This window comes from Plecotus auritus, assembly GCF_963455305.1.
Source record: "Plecotus auritus genome assembly, chromosome: 6".
In the NCBI taxonomy this organism is placed as follows: domain Eukaryota; kingdom Metazoa; phylum Chordata; class Mammalia; order Chiroptera; family Vespertilionidae; genus Plecotus; species Plecotus auritus.
In genome coordinates this window covers 59,438,779-59,462,296 of record NC_137773.1, presented here as the reverse complement: position 1 = coordinate 59,462,296, position 23,518 = coordinate 59,438,779, and the positions used below count along the sequence as shown (strand labels likewise).

At 38.4% G+C, this 23,518-nt stretch overlaps 1 protein-coding gene across 3 annotated transcripts in view; it reads left to right on the top strand.

The window, feature by feature from the left end:
• LRBA (LPS responsive beige-like anchor protein) overlaps positions 1-23,518 on the top strand; it is a 526,493-nt gene that overhangs the window by 15,729 nt on the left and 487,246 nt on the right. For all 3 annotated transcript variants that reach the window (XM_080671788.1, XM_080671787.1, XM_080671786.1), the window contains exons 8-15: positions 1,865-1,973; positions 2,288-2,440; positions 7,591-7,759; positions 10,283-10,362; positions 11,683-11,745; positions 15,014-15,111; positions 21,947-22,039; positions 23,202-23,310. In XM_080671788.1, the coding sequence (XP_080527914.1) occupies positions 1,865-1,973; positions 2,288-2,440; positions 7,591-7,759; positions 10,283-10,362; positions 11,683-11,745; positions 15,014-15,111; positions 21,947-22,039; positions 23,202-23,310 (874 nt within the window). The remainder of the gene's footprint in view (positions 1-1,864; positions 1,974-2,287; positions 2,441-7,590; positions 7,760-10,282; positions 10,363-11,682; positions 11,746-15,013; positions 15,112-21,946; positions 22,040-23,201; positions 23,311-23,518) is intronic.

Sequence of the window (23,518 nt, the reverse complement as noted above, 5' to 3'; positions counted from 1 at the left end):
TCTAAAATTTTGATGTTATATAATAGGTGCGTTAATCTTTTTTTATTAGATTGTATGCTTGGCACATTTTGTCTCCTGTATTGTAGTGTTTGAGTTTAAAAAGGCAGAGACTTATTAATTGTAGGACAAGTTATAAAGCTTTGAAGAGGATGTCTAAATGAATTTTTCATGATTCTGTAGTCTAGTGAAACTATTTACAGTAAAATAATTACATTTAATTTATTATTTGAGTAATTTAAAGGAGTTTCCCATTGTCCCGTTTGAAAATCTTTCTCTGATTTTTGGTTTTATATAACTTGAGGTCTACTACCATTGTATATATTTAATGATGTAAAAATTTTCTCCAGAGTAATTTTAGGAAACAAAACAACTTTTTTAAAAAAAAGGAATGAAGCCCTAACCTGTTTGGCTCAGTGGATAGAGCGTCGGCCTGCGGACTGAGGGGTCCCAGGTTCGATTCCGGTCAAGGGCATGTACCTTGGTTGCGGGCACATCCCCAGTAGGGGGTGTGCAGGAGGCAGCTGGTCGATGTTTCTCTCTCATCGATGTTTCTAACTCTCTATCCCTCTCCCTTCCTCTCTGTAAAAACTCAATTAAAAAAAAGGAATGAAGTATCAAATCTAGTATTTGTCGATTTTAGGAAATGAAAATGATTCTTGACATATTACTACTTCATAATTTTTTTTTTTTTTGCATCCTGGTCTAAAATCTTTGTTACAAAGCTTAGTTATTTTTTTTTAATTGGTTATCTTTTTCTTTTCTATATCTTTATTGGAATTGCTGATAGTTAAAAGCAGTTTTGTGGAGGAGGCTGATTGCCAGTCATGTTTTCTCTTTTTTTGTGAGAAAGTCTCAGAGCCTTGGAAAAAAAAGGTAACAGCTGACCTTATTTCATTCCATTTCAGATATCTCTAAAAGTTGTGAGGATGGAAGCATGGCTGCTCAATTTTAAAAGTCTTTCAACTGCTTGTTGAATTCTGATTTTCCTGTTGGGATAATGAACATAATTCTTAGTGTTTGAGGACTTCAGTTTGTCTTCAACTGTAATGTTTTGTTTTTTTTAAAAAATATATTTTATTGATTTTTTACAGAGAGGAAGGGAGAGGCATAGTTAGAATCATCGATGAGAGAGAAACATTGATTCAGCTGCCTCCTGCACACCCCCTACTGGGGATGTGCCCGCAACCAAGGTACATGCCCTTGACCGGAATCGAACCTGGGACCCTTCAGTCCCCAGGCCCACGCTCTATCCACTGAGCCAAACCGGTCAGGGCAACTTTAATTTTTTTTTTATTGATTTTAAAGAGAGAGAGGCAGGGGAGAGAGACAGGAAGGAGAGAGAGAGAAATCAATTTGTTATCCCACCATTTATGCATCCATTGGTGGTTTTTGATTGTGCTGGGACGATGCTAACTGACTGAGCTAGCTGGCCAGGGCTCAACTTTACTTTCTTATATTCTCTTTTCTTGTTGTGTTCAAAGTAGGCCAGTCTGGAATCCTAACACATTTAGAGAATTTCTACCCTAGTCTGTTTGCTCCATATATCTTTTTTAATGCCTTTATATATTTAATGTTAGCCATTTTATTACTTGTTTTTGGTCATAACTTATTTTTCGTGCACGTTTCTCATATTGTTTCTAAGTAATTCACTTATTTACATGTTTGTGATACAATATAGGAAATAAGTATTTGAATAAATTCTAATTATATTAAAATTCTAGTCCTGGAATAATGTTGAGGCAGTTTTAGAACTTACATTTCCTTGAAATAGAGAACCTTTATTAAGATTGATCTATCGAACTTAAAAAAAAAAAAACCCACACATTTTTATTTTTTTTAAACCATCGTCTTTTTCTTATTCCAGTTCAACTTTGCTGGCTTTTATCATGGAGTTGTTGAAGAATTCAATTGCCATGCAGGAGCAGATGCTTGCCTGCAAAGGCTTTTTGGTAATAGGATATAGTCTTGAAAAGGTAAAGTATAAAATGCTTTTTACGTCTGATTCTTAATTTGTAGGCCATGATTTAGTCTCCTTAGTGGCTGAGAAACTGGGTCTGCAAGTGTTTCCAAGTGTCTCTTTAGTTATGTAGAATTACCTAAATTAAAATAACCTTTTGTTGTTTTTACCTTGCCACCCATTGCTTTATTAAAGAAAAGTTATTAAGTCTTATGTCATCTTTAACTTAGAGTATAGCTAGTAGGGCAACATTTTTCTGATATTAGCAACTTTTAGTTTACTTACCTTGCCTTGTGATGATAGTGACCTTTGAAATATCTTGCCTTGCAGTCTTCTAAATCCCATGTCAGCAGAGCAGTGCTTGAACTTTGCCTTGCATTTTCAAAATATCTGAGTAATCTGCAGAATGGGATGCCCCTACTCAAGCAGTTGTGTGATCACATTCTTCTTAACCCAGCTATATGGATTCATACCCCAGCCAAGGTAATATATATGTGTATATTGACTTTGGTTTAGTGTCTTCAAATTTTTATACTTGAGTGATAAATGAGGATTTTTAAAATCCTTTTGTGTGCTAGTATGTAAGATTTCAGTGTTCATTTTTGACTAAGCATATTTTTAAAGGTTAATTTGCAAGTCAGTATATCTTTTATTTAAAAACAACATTAATATTTAAAAAAACTATAATCTTTATTTTCTGCTGTTATATAAAATAAAATTTTATTTCACAAAGACTTTAAATTACTAAATATGAATCAAAGTTGGACAGTTCCAACTTTGTAATGTTTCTATAACTACAGTTCTGTTCTTTTGCAAATATATGTATATATGTGTATACTAGAGGCCCGTTGCAGGAATATTCCTGCAAGAATAGGGCTTCCTGCGGCTGTCTCCGCCGCCCTGCCTGCTTCCCTCCCTTCTCCTCCATCCCGCCTGCTTCCCTCCCTTCTCCGCCACCCCGCCTGCTTCCCTCCCTTCTCCGCCACCCCACCTGCTTCCCTCCCTTCTCTGCTGCCTTGCTTGCTTCTCTGCAGCTTCGCTCCCTCCTGCAGCGCTTGGCTTCCTTCTACGCTGTCTTCAGTCTTTTTTTTTGATCTGGGCCTGGATATGCAAATTAACCGCCATTTTGGTTGGGTTAATTTGCATACTCACTCCTGATTGGCTGGTGGGCATGGCTGCTGGGCGTAGCAGAGGTATGGTCAATTTGCACGTTTCTCTTTTATTAGATAGGATATTTTTATTCCTTAATTCACTGTGCTCTCTTTCCCTCTTCTTTGCACACATATCCCTTCCATCAACATGATGAATTCCTCAGGTTAATTATTAAGAAACAGCTGAAATTTCACCCTTACTTGAACACTGGTCTCATTTAATCATTTTAATCTCACATTAATTCAAATTATTAAATACAATTATATTTAGACACAATTTGTTTAGTACTGTAACAACAAACCAATTACTTATAATTGAACATATGTCTATTTGTGCTAAAGCATACAAATAAAACCTTTGATAAATCCTAATGTATTAAGTTGTCCTAAAAATATTAATAGTGGTAGTATTAAGCAGAACTTGAAACAGAAATTTTTATTAAATTGCATAATTGCATCTGTTTCATCTGCAGTTTTTGTTAGAAGCTGTATTATTTCAAAACCATTAATTTCCTCTCTGCCCCCTCCCTCTCTCCCTTTTGGTCCACTTGCAGTGTTTATCATTGTTTAGAATGGCACATACTTATTCCAGTTGTCAGAAAAAAATGTCTGCAGACTTTCTTTGCTTTTTCTAGAGTCATAGTATCTTATTTTCAGCTGGTCTTTTCAAATGATAAAGAGAAAAACAGCTGCTGACTCTGATTGCCATTTGGAAATAATCAAAGGAGGCAGCTGGAGGTTGTAGCTTTTTATCTGGGGGTTCACATTTGACCTCTTTCTCTTCTGTGACCCTCGCTCTTATTTCTTTACAAGGATTGTTTCAAGTTACTTTTTAAACTTTTACTAGACACGTCTTTGTCTTACTAAACAGCATATTTGTAAGTCTTGGGGTCTCTTTTGATGTGATCAAAATGACTGTTATTAATACTAAGTTGTAGGCAAATGTTTTAAAATTTTTATTATATCATTTCCTTAAGTTCCTAGTATTATTACACTCAGTTTGTTACCTTTTTCTTGTTAATAATTTTCTTTAATTTCCTCTTTAGAATTTGCAGTTGATTTGGTAATACTAAACTTTCCTTCTCTTTTAGCCATCTGCTTTGTGTATCCATGAGGGGTTATATCTACTTTTGTTTTATTAGAAATGTAGTTATAACAAAGGCTAGATCCAAAGTTTGTTTGACGTGAAGGTCATACAATCTGGGTGAGGGAGGAACTTTTTAAGAAAAGTAATATGAGCACTGGTCAGTGTGGCTCAATGCTTAGAGCATTGGCCCTTGCACCAAAGGATCATAGGTTTGATTCCTGATCGAGGGCATAGACCTGGATTGCAGGTTCTATCCCGGCTCTGGTTTGGGTGCCTACAGATGGCAACCAATCAGTGTGTCTCTCTCACATCCTCACATTGATGTTTCCCTCCCTTCCCCTCCACTCCTCCCTCCCTCCCTTCTATTCTCCCTAAAGAAAATCAATGGAAAAATATTCTTGGGTGAGGATTAACAAATAAGAGAAAAAGAATATGACATAATGCATACACAATTAGATTTAGAGTCTTGAAGGAACCTGTATGGATGAATGGGCACAGAGTTTAAGCTTTACTAGCTTTTTGGTAATTTCACCTCTGATTACTGAAGTTGAGGGGGTGGATGTATGAATCAACCTTTGCTTTTGTAAAAGCATGCTCACAGTGATTTATAATATCCATTTATCTTTGATGTGCTTAGCTACAGTCTTTTTAATGTCCTCACTAGAGAGATGGATTTTCTTGTATACAGCAGTCCTTCACTTGAGTGGCTGCTTTATGCTGGGCATATGGAATCAGTGTTGAACGAGACAGATCTAATTCCTGCCCTCATAGAGTTCAGGTCTAATGGGAAAGGTAGATGTTAACACATAATTTGTGTGGTTATTAGATTATATAATGAGTGAATGAGGAAAGGTTTATTCATAATTAGCATATAAATAATTTTGAGATCTCCATTCTTATCTCAATATGTTGCTATCTAATTTTACCCAGTTTTCCATATTTTTGTCACTTTTGGGCCAGAATTACTGTATGTTTTTAACATACCACTCTCATCAAATCATTTCTGAGCCTTTAAACATGTAATGGTTTCCCATTGTTTTCAGTATAAAGTAGTCCCTTTTCTAGCATTAAGTTTTCAGGCCAATTCTCCTTTGTAGGCTTTCTAGCTTAAAAACTCAGTTATCTTCAAAGGCTAGACAGATACCAAAAACTTATCCTCGAGCAGTGGTTCTCAATCTTGGTTGTTGATAGGATCAGGAGAGGTTTTTAGAAACAAAAGCAAAAACAGAATCCTATCTCCTTCACCCTAGATTCTGACTTAATTGGTGTGAGACAGGGCCCAAGGCATCAGTATTTGTAATATATGTGCTGCTGAAGCGAGCACCAGGCTTCAGTATTTAAAAAAATGTTTTCAGGTATTTTAATGCAGTTAGGAATGAGAATCATTGTTCTAGATTTAGGGAAACCTTTTGTATCATTTACCATTATTTTCTGTTTGAAATTTCCCCTTTCTGTCTACCTATACTACTCAGCTTCAAAGTCTACCTTAGTACCTACTCTATTAGTGAAGATTTTGTTGACTATTTTAGCTTATCCTATAATTTCTCTGTCCTCTAAATTTATAGTATTTAATAGCCCTATGCCACTCATTTTGCATTTAATACATATTGCCTCATAACCTCTTTTGTTGCAGTGGGTGTCTTTATTACCTTTAGTTTTTCACTTAAATTTGTGTGTATTTTTAAAATATTAACTGCCATCTTATTTCCATAATGGAGTGCTCTGCATATAGGTGGATGTAAATATTTTCTAGATGACTGAAATAGCATGGTTAAGAATTTGAACCTGTCACAGAAAGTGTTAAATATTTGCTTTAATAACAGGGAAACAGGTCCTATTTATTTGAGCAGCAGTAGCTACATCAAAATAATGTTATCTTCAGCAAGTCAGTGGATTATAGTATTTTCTAAACTATAATGATCCAAGCCTCAATGTTAAGTGGTTCAGAATTTGCCACTCTTTACCATTTATGGTTAGTGATTGACTCCCTAAGTTATTTAGCCTTGATTGTTTCTTTATCAGGCATCTGGATGATAGGCACTTAATTTTCTCTCTCTAAAGAAATTATCAGGTAGTTTGCAGGGTTAAAAATGAAAATGCCCTGAATGTCCAGGGAAGGTAACATAAATGTTCAGTTGTAAATGATCAGGAGAGTTTGGTCTTTGGCCCACAGGGAGGGTATGTATATCCTACTTTTAAAGTTGTGCATTTTATAAGGTATATCCAGTGGCAATGAAATGAAAAATTCTTGATTTTGTCATTAGAATAGAGCAAAAGCAGTCCTTATATTGTTCTAAGTACTAGAGTGTAATTATTGGTGAATTTTAGAGCCATGACTTGACTGAAATTCTGTGTTTAGTGGTGGGGCACCACTTATATTCTTTCTGTTTCTTACATATTAAGAACTTATATTTTGAAGATAATAAATTCTTGTGTGTTTATTTAGACTACTAGAGGCCCGTTGCAGGAAGATTCCTGCAAGAACAGGGCTTCGAGCGGGCTTCCCTCCTGCCACCGCCACCCCTCCTGCCCCCTGCGCTTTCCCTCCTGCCACTGCCCCGTGCTTTCCCTTCCCTCCCGCCGCCGCCGCCCCCTCCCCCCGCCCCCGCGCTTTCCCTCCCTCTTTCTTCTATGCTGTCTTCAGTCTTCACTCCCCATCTGCATATGCAAATTAACTTCCGTCTTTGTTGGGTTAATTTGCATACTCGCTCTGATTGGCTGGTGGGCGTAGCGGAGTGATGGTTAATTTGCATGTTTCTCTTTTATTAGTATAGATTTATTTAGAAATAAACCTAGTAGAATCCTTTCCTAATTGGGGGACAGGGATGATAAACATGTTTACAGACTTTAATGTTATGATTACAATATTGGTAATAACGAGCAGAATTCTATTTTTCTAACAAATATTTCTTAAGGTTGACTTTACATGTTTCCATATGGGTTTGTTTCTTTTGACTTACCTCTACTTTTATTTTTAGCTACCTCTACTACTTTTTTCTTTGTTTTGAGTTATTCTAGCTTCTAATTTTCTTCAAAGAAAATTTCTAGATTTTAAAACCACTATGCATAGCATAAGTAGTAATTTTATTATAAAGAAGTTACACATGTTCATGAATAATTGCTGATTGTTAAGTAAGAATCAGTTTTTTTCCATAGTACATTAGCACTGCAGAAATTTGATATAGTTGGACTGTTTATAATTCTACTGTTGTGTGCTTGCGTGTGTATATCAGTGGATATGTGTTATATTTATTGACATGGAAGTTATTACCAAGCTCAGCATCTTGCTTTTTGGAACAATACAGTTTAAGTAAAGCAGCCTGAGGGCATTAACTGGAAATGGGTAAAATGCTGGTTTGCTCCTTTGATTTAAGCTCTCCATTTTCATCCTCTAGGTTCAGCTGACACTCTATACTTACCTGTCCACTGAATTCATCGGTACTGTCAACATATACAATGCTATCCGGAGAGTTGGAACAGTGCTCCTCATCATGCATACACTGAAGTACTATTACTGGGCAGTGAATCCTCAGGATCGAAGTGGCATCATCCCAAAAGGATTAGGTATAGCAGCTCTGTCATTGTATTATGCTGTATACTAGTATATGGCAAATCAGGATTTTATTTTCTTTTTTAACCAATAATGTTACAGTACTCTGGAAGTTTTTCTAAATTTCATCATGGTAAAATTTTCTTTTAGTCTGTTGATTATATTGATAGTTTGTCCTAAATCGTGGTTACCAAAGGTTAATAACTTGTTATTTTTAGAAAAGAATGCTACTTTTGCTGATGTTGTCTGGGAAGCAACTATGACTAGAATGATAGTTTTAATTCACTGAAAATGAGAAGAAAGTCTACATTAGCAACTGGTATTGATACCGGTGCCAATTGTCACAATGAGATAATTGAAAACAGTGTTTTTTGGGGGGGAGGGGGGGCTGGAGATGGAGATTTCTTGCAGAAATAGGGAATATCTGCTTCTAATAAATAGTGTAATGAAATCACAACATTTCAGTAATTATTTTCCTGCATAATCAGGAGACTTAATTACTGGAAGAATAATATTCATTCATCATGTCAGGAGTTCATGGAAGGGTTCAAAATAAAAATTTTGACAATTGGTGGCTCTTTTGTTTTTAAGTATTGCAAAACCTCCTTTAAACTAGCTTACATCATAATAGGGAGTTAATAATCACATATAAACAGGCAGTTTCAGTAAAACTTGGCACAGGGTTTCAGAGTATGGCCCTGGGACCCAGTTCTCTGTTGGCACTTTTCATGTATTCTCTCCTTTGGAAGTACCAAGCAGCCACTTCATCTTCACATCCTCACAACTTCAAGTCCAACAAAAGAGCATCCATCTGCATTGAGCATTGCCAGCAAAAGTCTCTTTCATTGTCTTTGTTTCTCATTGGCTCTGATTGCATTGTGTGCCCATCTGTGTAGCAGTTATTCATCAGATTGCCCCAGACATTGAGGCCCTTCCTGCCTCTGAAACACTTGATCTCAGAGTGAGGACGGGGTCAATCCCTTGATAAAACTTGGGGTCTGTTGCTTGAAATTGGGAAATGGATGCTGGAGAGTCAGACAACATACATTCTGATTGTACTCAAAGGCTTTGGCTGTTCAGTGATTTACAAAGATGAGGCTTCTGTTTTTGAAAAATTTGATTTTAGGGAGTGAGGGAAGGAGTGAGGGAGGGGGAGAGAAAGAGGCGGGGGGGAGAGGGAGAGGGAGAGGGAGAGGGAGAGAGAGAGGGAGAGGGGGGGGGGAGAGAGAGAGAGAGAGAGAGAGAGAGAGAGAGAGAGAGAGAAAGAGAGAGAAACATTAATGTGAGAGAGATACATCCAGTGGTTGCCTCCTGCACCCCACTGGGGATGGAACCCACAATGTAGGCATGTGCCCTGATCAAGAATTGAACCCGAGGCCTTCTGGTGCATGGGACAGCATTCCAACCAACTGAGCCACACTGGCCAGGGCTACAGTGCTTTTTTTAAAAAATCCCTTTCAAAATAAACTTGAATTATTCTCAGATAATATTCTGCCTATAATTTAGAAAGCTCTGAGGACATACAGAAGTAATATGATCTCTCTGAGCTGGCAAGGTTGTGGTAGATCTAGAACTAGGTCATAATTTCTTGCTGACTCTTTCATGGTGCTATAGATGTATCTTATACTGTCCTGGGCATTGGTATTATGTTCTGGCCTTTATTTTATAACTGATTAGTGACCTTGGGAACGTCTTAGACTTCAAGTGAGAGAACTGGACAAACTTTATGATTCTATTGTAACTCTGTAACCTATTCTTTGGGAATTGTCATGTGGAACAAATTTTAAATAATTTTCTTCCTCTTTTAATTGACCTGTTCAAGGTCATGGTGGTCCTATGCTTTGGTGGTCTGGGAACTAGTTGTAAATAATGATTAGTGGGGAAAAAATTGCAGAAAACAGGTACTCACTTAGGATCTCAGAACAATGGGTATTTGGTTTCAAAAGCTTTCTGGGAATTATATGTTTGAGACATGAAAATTGACTTTAATGTGAGCCATGTGTGACCAAGGACTTGCTCAAGAAGAGGAGATGTCAGAGGTGGCCAACATAATGTTTAACTTCTTCCTGAATGATACTGAGTTAGACTTCTTGAGATTTTTGTATTAGCTTACAACAATGCTAACAGTAGAGAAACGTTTTTTCATACTAAATTCACATAAAAGTTTGGATTTTTCCTTTTTTGTGTGTTTGTGGTAAACTTATGTTGTTATAGTATCATTCTGAGTTTTTTAAAACAAAACATAAGTGCACACTATTATTGAATACAAATTTTATTACCTCATTTTTATGTTTTGAAATTCCTTTGACATTATTTAAAAACAAACTTCATGCTAGTTTCAGCGTAACCCAGTTTGTTCATTTGGAGTATTATATATACAGTTGCATATGAGATTGAATGCTTGTCTTTCTTTAGGACACTGACCTTTACTTTTTTTTATAATAAGTGGAAACATTATTGGAAATGTGAATTTTATACTTAGCTTTGAGGTATTTGAAACACTAAATGTGTATGTATTTTTTTTTTTTTTTTTAAAGATGGACCACGACCTAATCCAAAAGAAATACTTTCTCTAAGGGCATTCTTATTGATGTTCATTAAGCAGTTAGTGATGAGGGTGAGTTCACTTTCTTATCCTATAGCATTCTAGCTTGTCTGTATTTTAACATAATTTCAGATAAAATACATTCTTGGTTTATTTGCTTTGTTACTAGGGTTACACATTGGAAAATACTTTGAAAAAAATATTTGTTTCTATGTTTGTTTTCTGTTCATCTTTCTTGGGCATATAGGGATATACATTATTGCAGAATCTGAGATAGATAATTGTAATATATGGTATATGAATTTTTGTAGGAGTTCAAGTGTATTCATTCTTTCATTCACCAAATATTTACTGTTTCTAGTCTCTCTCTGGTACTGCTTAATGCAGCAATGAACAAAGCTACACAAGGAGGTTTTATTTTTAGGGAGTTCCTTATAGCCTGACATTCAGATTTTCCCTATATAAATATGCCAGGTAGGTGTGTCAGCCTTTAGAAATGATTATGTTTTGACCCATTTCATTCTACTATAGTGAAATTTAGTATTATTTTTAAGGAAGGTGTTTTGGTTTTATAAGATAGCAATTTATAAATGTATTTGTTGCCAATTTTTTATTCAATATTTTCCTATATCATTTTATTTCTTGTTCTTTACAATTTAATGCTTTATTAGCTGTCACATAATATTGTGGTAAGCTGATTTAACTTTTAGTATATATTGCAGAATCAGATACATTATTTATTAAAAAATTTATCCCTTAAATTGACCTCTTTTTTTCTTTCTTAGTGTGTTTTTGCTTGTTACCTAATTTTCTTATTTTTCTTTTTTTTAGATTCCAGGTTAGTTTTATGATTAATAATTGATAGACTAGGTTAAAAATTTTCATACTATATTCGTTTAAAAGTCCATTGTCTTTACCAGTGAAATTACTACTCCATTTTTAGTGCCTAACATTTTAACTTGGTAATTTTAGAAACTGTTTCTTTCACTCTCCACATTTATTAGAAAAAAAATAGCAAAGCTATTTTCTGTATTTAGAGGACTGATGGGTATGGATAATACATTTTTATTTATCATTAATAAGTATTTCTAGCTTACTTGAGGATTCTCTAGATTAACTAGATAGGTTATCATATTATATAAGGTGTGGAAAGGTTATCATATTATATAAGGTGTGGAAAGCAAATACTGATGTCAGACTTCTTCTGACCTACAGTCTTGAATATTGCATGCCTTCAGTGCGTCTGTCAGTTTATATTTTAAATTTAGATTCTATATTACTTTATCTTTTTATATTTATAGCAGCTGACTATGTTGACAAATCTGTATGTAAAATTTCCATCAAAAATTTTTTATATGCAAATTTAAGATACTTGTAATTATGTTTTTAAAGGATTCTGGAGTAAAAGAAGATGAACTACAGGCCATTCTTAATTACCTACTCACTATGCATGAGGTAATTAACAATTGAATTTTATATTTTGGGATTTTTATTTTTTGAAGCTGTATTACAGGCTTTGTTTAAAGTAAAAAAGTTAAATCTTTTATTAGTGATATACTTATAATGGGGAATAAATGTATCTTGGAACTAAATGTTAGCAACCTTCATATAAATAGCCTTTATTACCTCAAGAGGGCTCAGAAATATCATGAAAGACTTTAAAAGTGTTAAAGTTAGAGCCCGACCAGTGTGGCTCAGTGGTTGAACATTGATCCGTGCATCAGGAGGTCACCAGTTAGATTCACATGCCCAGGTTGTGGGCTCAAGTCTCAGTAGGGGCATGCAGAAGGCAGCCTATTGATATTGATGTAAAATGACTAAAAGTGATTGGATTTTTAAATTCATAGCACAGTCTTCCTATTGATTTTGCATGTTCAAATACTGTTAAGTTAAACAACTCATTTGTAATGGTGTTTAAAATTATGTGATTGAAAAGGAGGTTGATATATCTTTTTTTCCATTATTATTTTGGTTAATCCTAATTATTATTTTTTCCATTGATTTTTTTTTATTTTTTAAGATGGAAGGAAGTGGGGGAGGGATGTGGGTGGGAGGAGAGAGAGAGAAACATCTGTGTGAGAGAGATACATTGATTGGTTACCTCCTGCACGTGCCCTACTGGGGCCAGACATTGAATCTGCAGCCCAGGTACTTGCCCTTCACCAGGAATCAAACCTGTGACCCTTTGGTGAATGAGCCAATGCTCTAACCATTTAGCAACACCAGCCAGGGCTTTTTTCCTTTATTTTTTAGTGCTGGGAAAATGTAATACATGTCAGATGTAGTCAAACCAAATAATCTGATTAAATGTGTTTTAAATAAGTACATTTTTGTGGTGGTGAACATAAAATATATTGTACAGATGATATGCTGTAGAATTGTGTACCTGAAATCTGTAAAATTTTGTTAACCAGTGTTAATCCAGTAAATTCAATAAAAAGGAGAAAAAAAAGTAAATTTTAGAAATTTGAATTTCTTATAAAACATCCATTTTAAATAATTTACCTTATAATTCATGTTTTGTTAGTTAATAAGTATTTGTTACAGTATGAAACTGTGCCTTCTTTAATCATTAATAAATGAGAGAGACTGTTCGGACCCATCCTTGTTAATTGGGGGAGAAAAGAATAGATTACATTTCTTTATTGGATTATATTTTACACAGTCATTGTTGATTGTGATTTCTTTTTACTGTTGAGGAGTATATTCTATTACATATTTAGGTTTTCCTGACCTAGTCTAATAGTTGAAGATTTGTACTTGCACTTTCTAGTAACCTGTTGTTACATGTGATGTTGTTTTTTTTATTAACCCTAAGGGACTGAAGTACTTCATTAAAGAGAAACTGGAAGTCACAGTGATCTTCTGTTTTCTCTGAAACTATTCAGTGATCTTTCAGGTCATTCACATAACACTTTTCCAAAGTTCCAGTGCCCTAGCTTTAGACTATTTACTTAGCATATTGAGAATTAGAGCTGTCATAATAAGCGAAAGTTCAAAAGCAGTGAGTGAAAACCTAGACGCAGGATAAGAGAGAGAACTAAGTGTTGCTTCCCTTTACCTTTTTGAGTCAGTATTGTCCAAGTTGGCCCTAATAATATGCATGCATCCTGAAATATTCAGCAAAGGTTGTGAAAGATTTTCATGAATTTTTTTTTTAAATTTCAGAATTCATATATGCTCTTGTGCTATTCTGTAAATGATAGCAAGTTATACAACATACAGTATTTGTTGACTCAGTAAACATTCATTGCTATCTATATCTTTAATACTGAAAATAGATAATATATGAGAACCATCCAGCCATCATTTCAAAAAAAGTCTTCTATTGGAACTCATTTCATGAGAGGTTCAGTGGACGAAATGGTTCAGGTTAATTTTAGGAAATGATACAGAATTATGTTGCTCCCCAACACTACTGCCAGATTCACCGCATCTATTAGATATTAAAGGCTCTAATATGTCTAATAAAAAAAATGTAGTTCCTCCTGCCCCACTGTTTCTTGATGTATAAATCTTCCTTTAAAAACACTGTTTAAAAAGGCAGACATATAATATCTATAGAATATGTTTTATGAGATTTTGATATAGGCTAAGAGGCATTTTATTTCTTTACTAGAGGCCTGTTGCACAAAATTCTTGCATGGGGGAGGGGTCCCTCAGCCCGGCCTGCACCCTCTCCAATCCAGGACCCCTCGGGGGATGTCCCACTGCCAGTTTAGGCCCGATCCCTGTGGGATGGGACCTAAATCGGCAGTCGGATGTCCCTCTTGCTATCCGGGACCGCTGGCTCCTAACCGCTCACCTGCCTGCTTGCCTGATTGCTCCTAACCGCCTCTGCCTGTCTGATCACCACCTAACCACTCCCCTGCCGGCCTGATGGCCCCCAACTGCCCTGCCCTGCCAGCCTGATGGTCCCCATTGATCCCCGCCCTCAGGGATCAATCACAAAGCAGCGGGAGACCCTTCTACCAGGCCTGGGCTCACCATTGATCCCCGCCCACACAGAGGCCCTGCCCACCCTGCTGGGGCTCTGGGATCAATGGTATAGCAGAGGCAGGTATTTCCCACCTGGCCTGGGCTCTGCCATTCATCCCTGCCCACAGGGAGGTTCTGCCCACCCTTCTGGGGCTCTGAGATCAATGGCAGAGAAGAGGGAGGCCCTTCCTACCAGAACGGGGCTCAACATCGATCCCCGCCCACACAGAGGCCCTGCTCACCCTGCTGGGGCTCTGGGATCAATGGCAGAGCAGAGGCAGGCATTTCCCACCAGGTCTGGGCTCTGCCATTAATCCCTGCCCACAGGGAGGCCTTGCCCACCCTGCCAGGCCTGTGACCAGTGCTGCACAGAGGGAGGCCCTGCCTACCTGGCTGGGGCTCTGTGATGGGCCTTCCCAGCCTTGGTGGCTTGCCTGGGCCCTGGCAGCCACGGCTTTGTCTGGAAGGACATCTGGAAGGTTGTCCTGAAGATGTCCAGTCTAATTAGCATATTACCCTTTTATTAGTATAGATTAAGAAATTATTTGAGTATTCGTTGTTTACTTTTAGTTATATAGATGAATATGTATTTACATGTAAAGAGCCAATTTTTTAAAACAAGTATATATTGTACGTATGTCTACTTATTTTTTTAAATTGGAATTTCTATTGCTTTAGAAGTATTTAGTGTTCAAATAAGTTGTTTTTTCTTTATTAAAATTTTTTTTTTCTAAAATGATTTCAGGATGACAATCTAATGGATGTCCTACAGTTGCTTGTTGCTTTAATGTCAGAACATCCTAACTCTATGATACCTGCTTTTGACCAAAGGAATGGGTTACGGTAAGAGTTTAATATATCAAGATTTTTAATGTTTATTATCAGAGATTACTTGGGAGAGGATAGAGTCTTAGATATGAAAAGTATTACTGGATTTTATATTTTAAAATGAGTTAAGATATAGGAACTTTTTATTTTCTGTGTTGCTTTTTGAAGAAATCTTTAATTGGACATGCTTTGTTACTATTTAAATTTTTTAAAAAAATATTTTTATTGATTTCAGAGAGGAAGAGAAAGTGACAGAGAGATAGAAACATCAATGATGAGAAAGAATCATTGATCAGCTGCCTCCTGCACCCCCATACTGGGGATCTAGCCCGCAACCCGGCTAGAAATTTGTGCACTTGGCAGGGGGCCCTCAGCCTGGCCTGCACCCTCTCACAGTCCAGGAACCTTTGGGATGTCCAACTGCTAAGCCGTCAGTTGGACATCCTTAGTGCTGCCATGGAGTCAGGAGAGGATCCCGCCACCACCGCTGTGCTTGCCAGCTGTGAGCCCGGCTTCTGGTTGAGCAGTGCTCCCCCTGTGGGAGCGCACTGACTACCAGGGGGCAGCTCCTGCATTGAGCATCTGCCCCCGGTGGTCAGTGCGAGTCATAGTGACCAGTTGTTCCTCCACCGGGCTGAAACGGGCTCTCCAACATCTCCCGAGGGGTCCTGGATTGTGAGAGGGCGCAGGCCAGGCCGAGGGACCCCACTGGTGCATGATTTGGGCCAGGGAGGGATGCGGGAGGTTGGCTAGTTGAGAAGGGACCATGGGAGGGCTCCAGGGCGTGTCCGGCCTGTCTCGCTCAGTCCCGATTGGCTGGACCCCAGCAGCAAGCTAACTACCAGTCAGACTGTCTGCCCCCTGGTGATCAGTGCACCTCATAGCAATTGGTCTATTGTCTGCACCCTGGTGGTCAGTGCACGTCATAGTGAGCAGTTGAGTGGCCTTAGCATATCATTAGCATATTACGCTTTGATTGGTTGACTGGATGGCTGGATGACCAGACACTTAGCATATTAGGCTTTTATTATATAGGATTGTAAAATCAAATTGTTTAGTAGCATTATCTTCAGGTTTTAGGACAGTAGTATTCAACTGTGGTCTAATAGAAGATCTTTGTCATCCTATATAATAAAGAGGTAATATGCAAATTGACCGTCACTCTAACACACAAGATGGCCACCCCCATGTGGTCAAAGATGGCTGCCTCCAAGTGGACACAAGATGGCCACCACAAGATGGCCGGCAGGGGAGGGCAGTTGTAGGCAATCAGGCCTGCAGGGTAGGGCAATTGGGAGGGACCAGGCCTGCAAAGGAGGGCAGTTGGGGGTGATCAGGCCTGCAGGGGAGGGCAGTTAGGGGTGACTAGGCCCGCAGAGGAGGGCAGTTGGGGGGGGTCGGAGGGGATCAGGCCGTTAGGGGAGGGCAGTTGGGGGGGACCAGGCCTGCAGGGGAGGGCAGTTGGGGGCAACCAGGCCAGCAGGGAAGAGCAGTTAGGGGCGACCAGGCTGGCAGGGGAGGGCACTTAGGGGTGACCGGGCTGGCAGGGGAGGGCAGTTAGGGGCAACCAGGTCTGCAGGGGAGGACAGTTGGGGGCGACTAGGCCAGGAGGGGAGGGCAGTTAGGGGCAACAAGGCCTGCAGAGGAGGGCAGTTGGGAGCAACCAGGCCTGCATTGGAGGGCAGTTGGGGGTGACCAGGCCTGCAGGGGAGGGCAGTTGGGGGGGACCAGGCCTGTAGGGGAGGGCAGTTAGAGTTGACCAGGCTGGCAAGGGAAGGCAGTTAGGGGTGACCAGGCTGGCTGGGGAGGGCAGTTAAGGGTGACCAGGCTGGGAGGGGAGGGCAGTTGGGGGGGACTAGGCCTGCAGGGGAGGGCAGTTGGGAGCAACCAGGCCTGCATAGGAGTAACCAGGCCTGCATTGGAGGGCAGTTGGGGGGGGGAACAAGCCTGCAGGGGAGGGCAGTTGGAGGGGGGGGACCAAGCCTGCAAGGGAGGGCAGTTGGGGAAACCAGGCCTGCAGGGGAAGGCAGTTGGGGGCTAGGGGGGGCAGACCAGCAGGGGAGAGCATTTAGGGGTGACCAGGCTGGCACGGGAGGGCACTTTGGGGTGACTGGGCTGGCAGGGGAGGGCAGTTAGGGGCAATTGGGCTGGCAGGGGAGCAGTTAGATGTCGATCAGGTTGGCATGGGAGTGGTTAGGGGGCGATCAGGCTATTAGGCAGAAGCAGTTTGGGGCAATCAGGCAGGCAGGCAGGTGAGTGGTTGGGAGCCAGCAGTCCTGGATTGTGAGAGGGAGATCCGACTGCCCGTTTAAACGAGCAGTCGGACTTCCCTCAAGGGGTCCCAGATTGGAGAGTGTGCAGGCTGCGCTGAGGGACACTTCCCCCCACCCTGTGCACAAATTTCGTGCACCGGGCCTCTAGTGTACTTATAATAACACTATCTCCACCCCTAGTCCTCATTTTTCTTAGTCTACTTGGGCTGCCATAACAAAATATTACAGACCAGGTGACTTAACAGAAATTTTTTTTCTCACAGTTCTAGAGACCGGAAGTCCAAGATCAAGGAGGTAGTAGGGTTGATATGTAATGAGGGCTCTGCCTTTGGGTTGCAGATAGTCACCTTCTCACTTATATGTTCATGTAACCTTTTCTTTATGTGTACATGTATGGAATCAGGGACCCACTCATAGGATTTCATTTAGTCTTAATTGACCCATCTCCAAATACAACACTGGGACTTAAGGATTTTAACATAAATAAGGGGTGGGCACACATTTAGTGCATAACAGTCATCAGCAAAACAATACTTTTGTTTTCATGAGAAGGTTTTGGGCCACAGAAGTTTAACAACTATTTTGCTGGATGATCAGGTACAGTAACTAATTTAATGATCTAGTTATAATAAGTTTCACCTATCAATTGTCTATTACAAATCCTTTATTTGGGTACTTTACCCAGATGACATATGATTTGGAGCATATTTTCGTATGCTTATTTGCCATCTGTATATTTTTTTTGGTGAAGTATCTATTAAGTTATTTGGCCTATTTTTAAAACAGCTTGTTTGTTTTCTTACTGTTGAGTTTTAAGAGTTCTTTGTATATTTTGAATAAGTCCTTTATCAGATGTGTCTTTTGCAAATATTTTTTCTCAGTCTTGTCTTCTAATTTTCTTGATGTTGTTTCTTGCAGTAGTTTTTAATTTTAATGAAGTCCACTTTATTTCTTGTTGGATCGTTCTTTGGTGTTGTATCTAAAAAAGTATCACAATTCCCAAGATCATCTGTTTTCACCTGTGTTGTCTTCTAGGAGTTTTATAATTTTGCATTTTACATTTAGGTCCTTTTTGAGTTAATTTTATGAAGGGTAAGGTCTGTGTCTGGATTCATTTATTTGCACATGACTATCCAGTTTTTTCATCATTTGTTGAAGAGTATCTTTGTTTTTGTTGTATTGCCTTTGCTCCTCCCTTGTCAGAATTGGTTGACTATATTTATGTGGGTTTCTTTCTTGGCTTTTTATTCTGTTGCTTGATCTATTTGTGTATTTTTTTGTGTGTGTGCGGGGGCAATACTACACTGTCCTGATTACTGTAGTTTTATAGTAAGTCTTGAAGTCAGGTAGCATTGGTCTTATAATTTCCTTCTATTTCAAGTCTGTTGGCTACTCTGGGCTTTTGCTGTCCATATAAACTTTAGAATTGCTTGTCTATATCCATGAAATAACTTACCATGATTTTGATTGGAACTACATTGAATCCATAGATCAATTTGGAAGAACTGAGCTCTTGAGAATATTGAGTGTTCTTATCCACGAACATGGATTTTCTTTTGATTTATGTAGTTCTTTGATTGTGTTTATTAGTTTTGTAGTTTTCCTACATAATTTTGGTTGATATATATCTGTAAGTATTTCATTTTTTGGGTGCTAATGTAAATTCTATTGTGCTTTTAATTTCACACTAGAGGCCCGGTGCACAGATTTGTGCACTGGTGGGGTCTGGCGGCCTGGCCTGCGGGGATAAGTGGACTTCTGCACTGCCACAGCCTGGCCTTACCCGCCAGCTCGTCACGCTCCAGCCCGCTGTCCATGTCAATCCCACATTACACGAAGCGGCAGGTGGCCGGGGAGGAGCCCGAGCCCAGGGCTGGGCGCCACTCCCACTCATCCTGGCCCCGCTGCGCCTGCCGCAGCTGCAGCTTGGGCGCGCAGGGGGAGGGTCAGCTGGAGAGGCTCTCCATCGTAGCTGCGCTCGCCAGCCATGAGCCTGGCATCTGATGCCTGTCTGTTAGTTAAGCGGCGCTCCTGCTGTAGGAGTGCACTGCCCACCAGGGGGCAGCTTCTGTGTTGAGTGTCTGCCCCCTGGTGGTCAGTGCATGTCATAGCTACCAGGCATTCCTCCAGTTACTTAGACTTTTATATACATATAGATAGATTACACTTGTTCATTGTTCATATATAGACTGTCATATATTAACTTTATATTCTACGATCAGTAATGTTTCTTATCTGTTCATGTGATGGATTACATTAATTAATTTTCAAATGTTGAACTAGCTTTGCATATCTGGGCAAAATCTCACTTGGTTATGATAGAAATTCTTTTAATACTTTTTTTGGATTTGAATCTTTTTTTGAGACTTGAAAAAATATCTTGGTTGAGGGATACTGGGATATCATTTTCCTGTAATGTCTTTTTCTTGTATTGGTGCCTCAGAGACAGGGTTAGGAAGTATTCTGTGAAGGTTATTGTAGAGAATTGGTTTAATTTCTTCCTTAAATGTTCAGTAGAATTCACCAGTGAATCCATCTGGCTCCGTTCTTTCCATTTTGGACTATTATTGTGTGTTTTTTTTTAATGTCTTTAGTAGATATAAGCCTATTCAGATCATCTATTTTTTCCTTCTGTGAGTTTTGGCAGATTGTGTCTTTCAGGAAATTGATCTCTTTCATCTAGGTCAGTGGTCGGCAAACTCATTAGTCAATAGAGCCAAATATCAACAGTACAACGATTGAAATTTCTTTTGAGAGCCAAATTTTTTAAACTTCTTCTAACGCCACTTCTTCAAAATAGACTCGCCCAGGCTGTGGTATTTTGTGGAAGAGCCACATTCAAGGGGCCAAAGAGCCTCATGTGGCTCACGAGCCACAGTTTGCCGACCACTGATCTAGGTTATAGAATTTGTGGGCATAGAGTTGTTCATAATATTTTTATTATTCTTTATATGCCCATGGGATCTGTAGTGTTATCTCCTCTTTCATTTCTGGTATTAGTAAATTGGGTCCTCTTTGTTTTTTCTTAGGCCAGCTAAAAGCTTATGGATTTTCTTTAAAGAACCAGCTTTTGGTTTTGTTGATTATCTCTATTGTTTTATACTATTTTCAATTTTGTCGATTTGTATTCTATTACTAATTATTTACTTCTACTTACTTTGGATTCAATTTTAATCACTTTTTCTAGTTTCCAAGGGTAGATTACTGATTTTTGTTCATTTTTCTTTTTTAGTATATACTTGCATAGCAGTTATATCCAATTGAGTGATGGTATTGTTGAATTCATCTCTGTCCTTACTGATTTTCTGCCTGCTGTCCATTTCTGAGAAAGGGATATTGAAGTCTCTAACTATGATAGTGAATTCATCTATTTCTCCTCACATACTTTTACACTTTATTGTTAGGCACACACATGTTAAGGGCTATTATTTCTTCTTTAGAGGATTGCCATGTTTATCATTATGTAATTCCTTTCTTTATCCCTGATAACTTTCCTTACTATGAAGTCTGCTCTGTCTGAAATCAATATAGTTACTTTGCTTTCTTTTGATTAGTGTTAGCATGATATATTTTTCCTCCATTCACTTACTTTTAATGTATGTGTGTCTTTATATTTGAAGTGTTTTTTTTTAAAATCCTCACCCAAGGATATTTTTTCCAATGATTTCTAGAGAGTAGAAGGGAGGGAAGAGGGGGAAAGAGGGAGAGAGAGAGAGAGAGAGAGAGAGAGAGAGAGAGAGAGAGAGAGAAGGAGAGGGAGAGATAGAGAGAGGCAGAGAAAGAAAGAGAAACAGGAACACGGATGTGAGAGAGACACATCAATTGGTTACCTTTTGCACACACCCTTTCCAGAACTGGGGAACCTGCTACTGAGGTACATGCGCTTGACTGGGAATTGAACCCTCGACCCTTTAGTCCACAGGTGGACACTCTAACCTCTGAGCCAAACTGGTTAGGGCTAAAGTCATTTTTTTTAAAGACAATCTACATATATAAAAGCCTAAGCTACCATTACGACTGAATGACTGGAATGATTGGTTGACTGGTCACTATGACGTGCACTGACCACCAGGGTGCAGATGCTCAACGCAGGAGCTGCCCCCTGGTGGTCAGTTGTGCTCCCACAGTGGGAGCACCGCTCAGTCAGAAGCTGGGCTCATGGCTAGCGAGCACAGCTGCGGCAGCGGGAGCCTCTTCTACCTCCGTGGCAGCTCTACCGAGTGGTGGCAGTGGTGGCAGCAGTGGCGGCGGTGGCAGCAGAGCTGTGCCCGCCCCAGCTGGGGCTCCTCCCCGGCCGCCTGTGGCTTTGGCACGGCTACATCCCTTGAATGATCCTGGATTGAGAGAGGGTGCAGGCCAGGCTGAGGGACCCCACCCATGCACGAATCTGTGCACCAGGCCTCTATTAAAATGTTAAGTGTTTTAAAATGTTACAAATGTATATTAAATTCACCTGTATCTTGAAATTAGATTTATAATACTGAGTATGAAAAAATTTACACATATATACATATATATTTTAAATCTTTTGAATATTATCCTCAGAGTAATTTTTTTCTTAATTTTAATTCATTCAGCGTAATCTATAAACTTTTGGCATCAACAAGTGAAGGAATCAGAGTGCAAGCTCTCAAGGCAATAGGCTATTTTTTAAAACATCTGGCCCCAAAGTGAGTATGTATGAAATCTAAAATGAACTGTAGAATATTACTTATTTATTTTACAAAAAGTAGTCTCTCGTGTTTAATTTTATTGACTACTATTTAAATTTAATCTTGTTTCTACACATTAAAAATAAAGGAGGAGTAGCAGTATATTGTCTGTTTTCTATGACACTTATTTGAATTTTTCATTTATTTTTGTTCATTATGGGAACACATGTATAAATTGAATTCTAGATACATTGGAGATTCATTTCGGTTGACTTGATCATTTGCTTTACCTGTACTACAAAACTGCTATATTAACCTGGTGTTTGTCACATAATGTGTTCTGCTATATGTAGAATTAAAAACTAACACTTCCTTATTTTTAGTTGAATGTGGACATTTTTATCTTACCTATAGTTCCTTGTACCAGGATTGGTTTATTATGAAAATTAACAATTTTGGTGGTAGAAAAGTGTTGTTAAACTGTGCTTTTTATGTTGAATCCCTGGCTGCCTGTAAATAAAGTTTTATTGTAACACAGTCAAAATAATTTATTTGCTTATTATATATAGCAGTTTTCATGTTACAACAGCAGTGTTGAGTTGTTGCTATAGAGATTATACTAGTATGGTTCACAAAGTCTAAAATATTTGCTATTCAGCCATTTGCAGAAAAAATTGGACAAACTCAGGTATAAAAGTAAAATTTATAATTCTTCAGTTTGAAGAATTTCTTGGAAGTTTAGTTTTGGTATATTTATTTTCATGCTATTAATTTTCTTAATTTCTTATATTTCTTTTGCCTTTTTCTCCACATTGTTTTTCTACTTAACCTACTTACTGGGTTTTAGATTATCATCCATAGTAGAGTTTAGTTCAGTACTGACAGAGAATAGCAACTAGTTAATAAATAATTGCCCTGAAGATTCTGGTGGAGATTTTGGCTATGTTGTGCCATAGTTAGTCTTGCAATTTTAAAAACTTTAGTTGTGCTTATAATGTAGTTTGTATTTCTCTCCTTAAAGATTTGATGGCCTTACAAGTTCAAGGGTGAAGAAAATTGGGAGAATTATTGAGTTGGAATTGTTGATAATGTGACACATTTTTGTGTCTCCTTCAACATACATACCAAATAATGGATAATAAGACTGTACATTTGATTATTTCTTTCTGTGTCATCACAGAAGAAAAGCTGAAGTCATGCTTGGACATGGATTATTTTCATTGCTAGCTGAAAGACTCATGCTTCACACAAATTTAATCACAATGACCACGTATAATGTTCTATTTGAGGTAGGAACGTAGTTCGAATTTAATTTTACTAATTTCTTACAATAAAAATGCTTGTATAATGACTTGATACTGTATAAATGAAATAAGATCATTTAGGTTTGATGTACAAATTTGAAATTAGTTATATAAATGAGATGTGGCTTCATCTTAATAAATATGCATGTGATCTTTTTTAAAGTATTTCTTCCATTGTATTGAGTATTTGGTG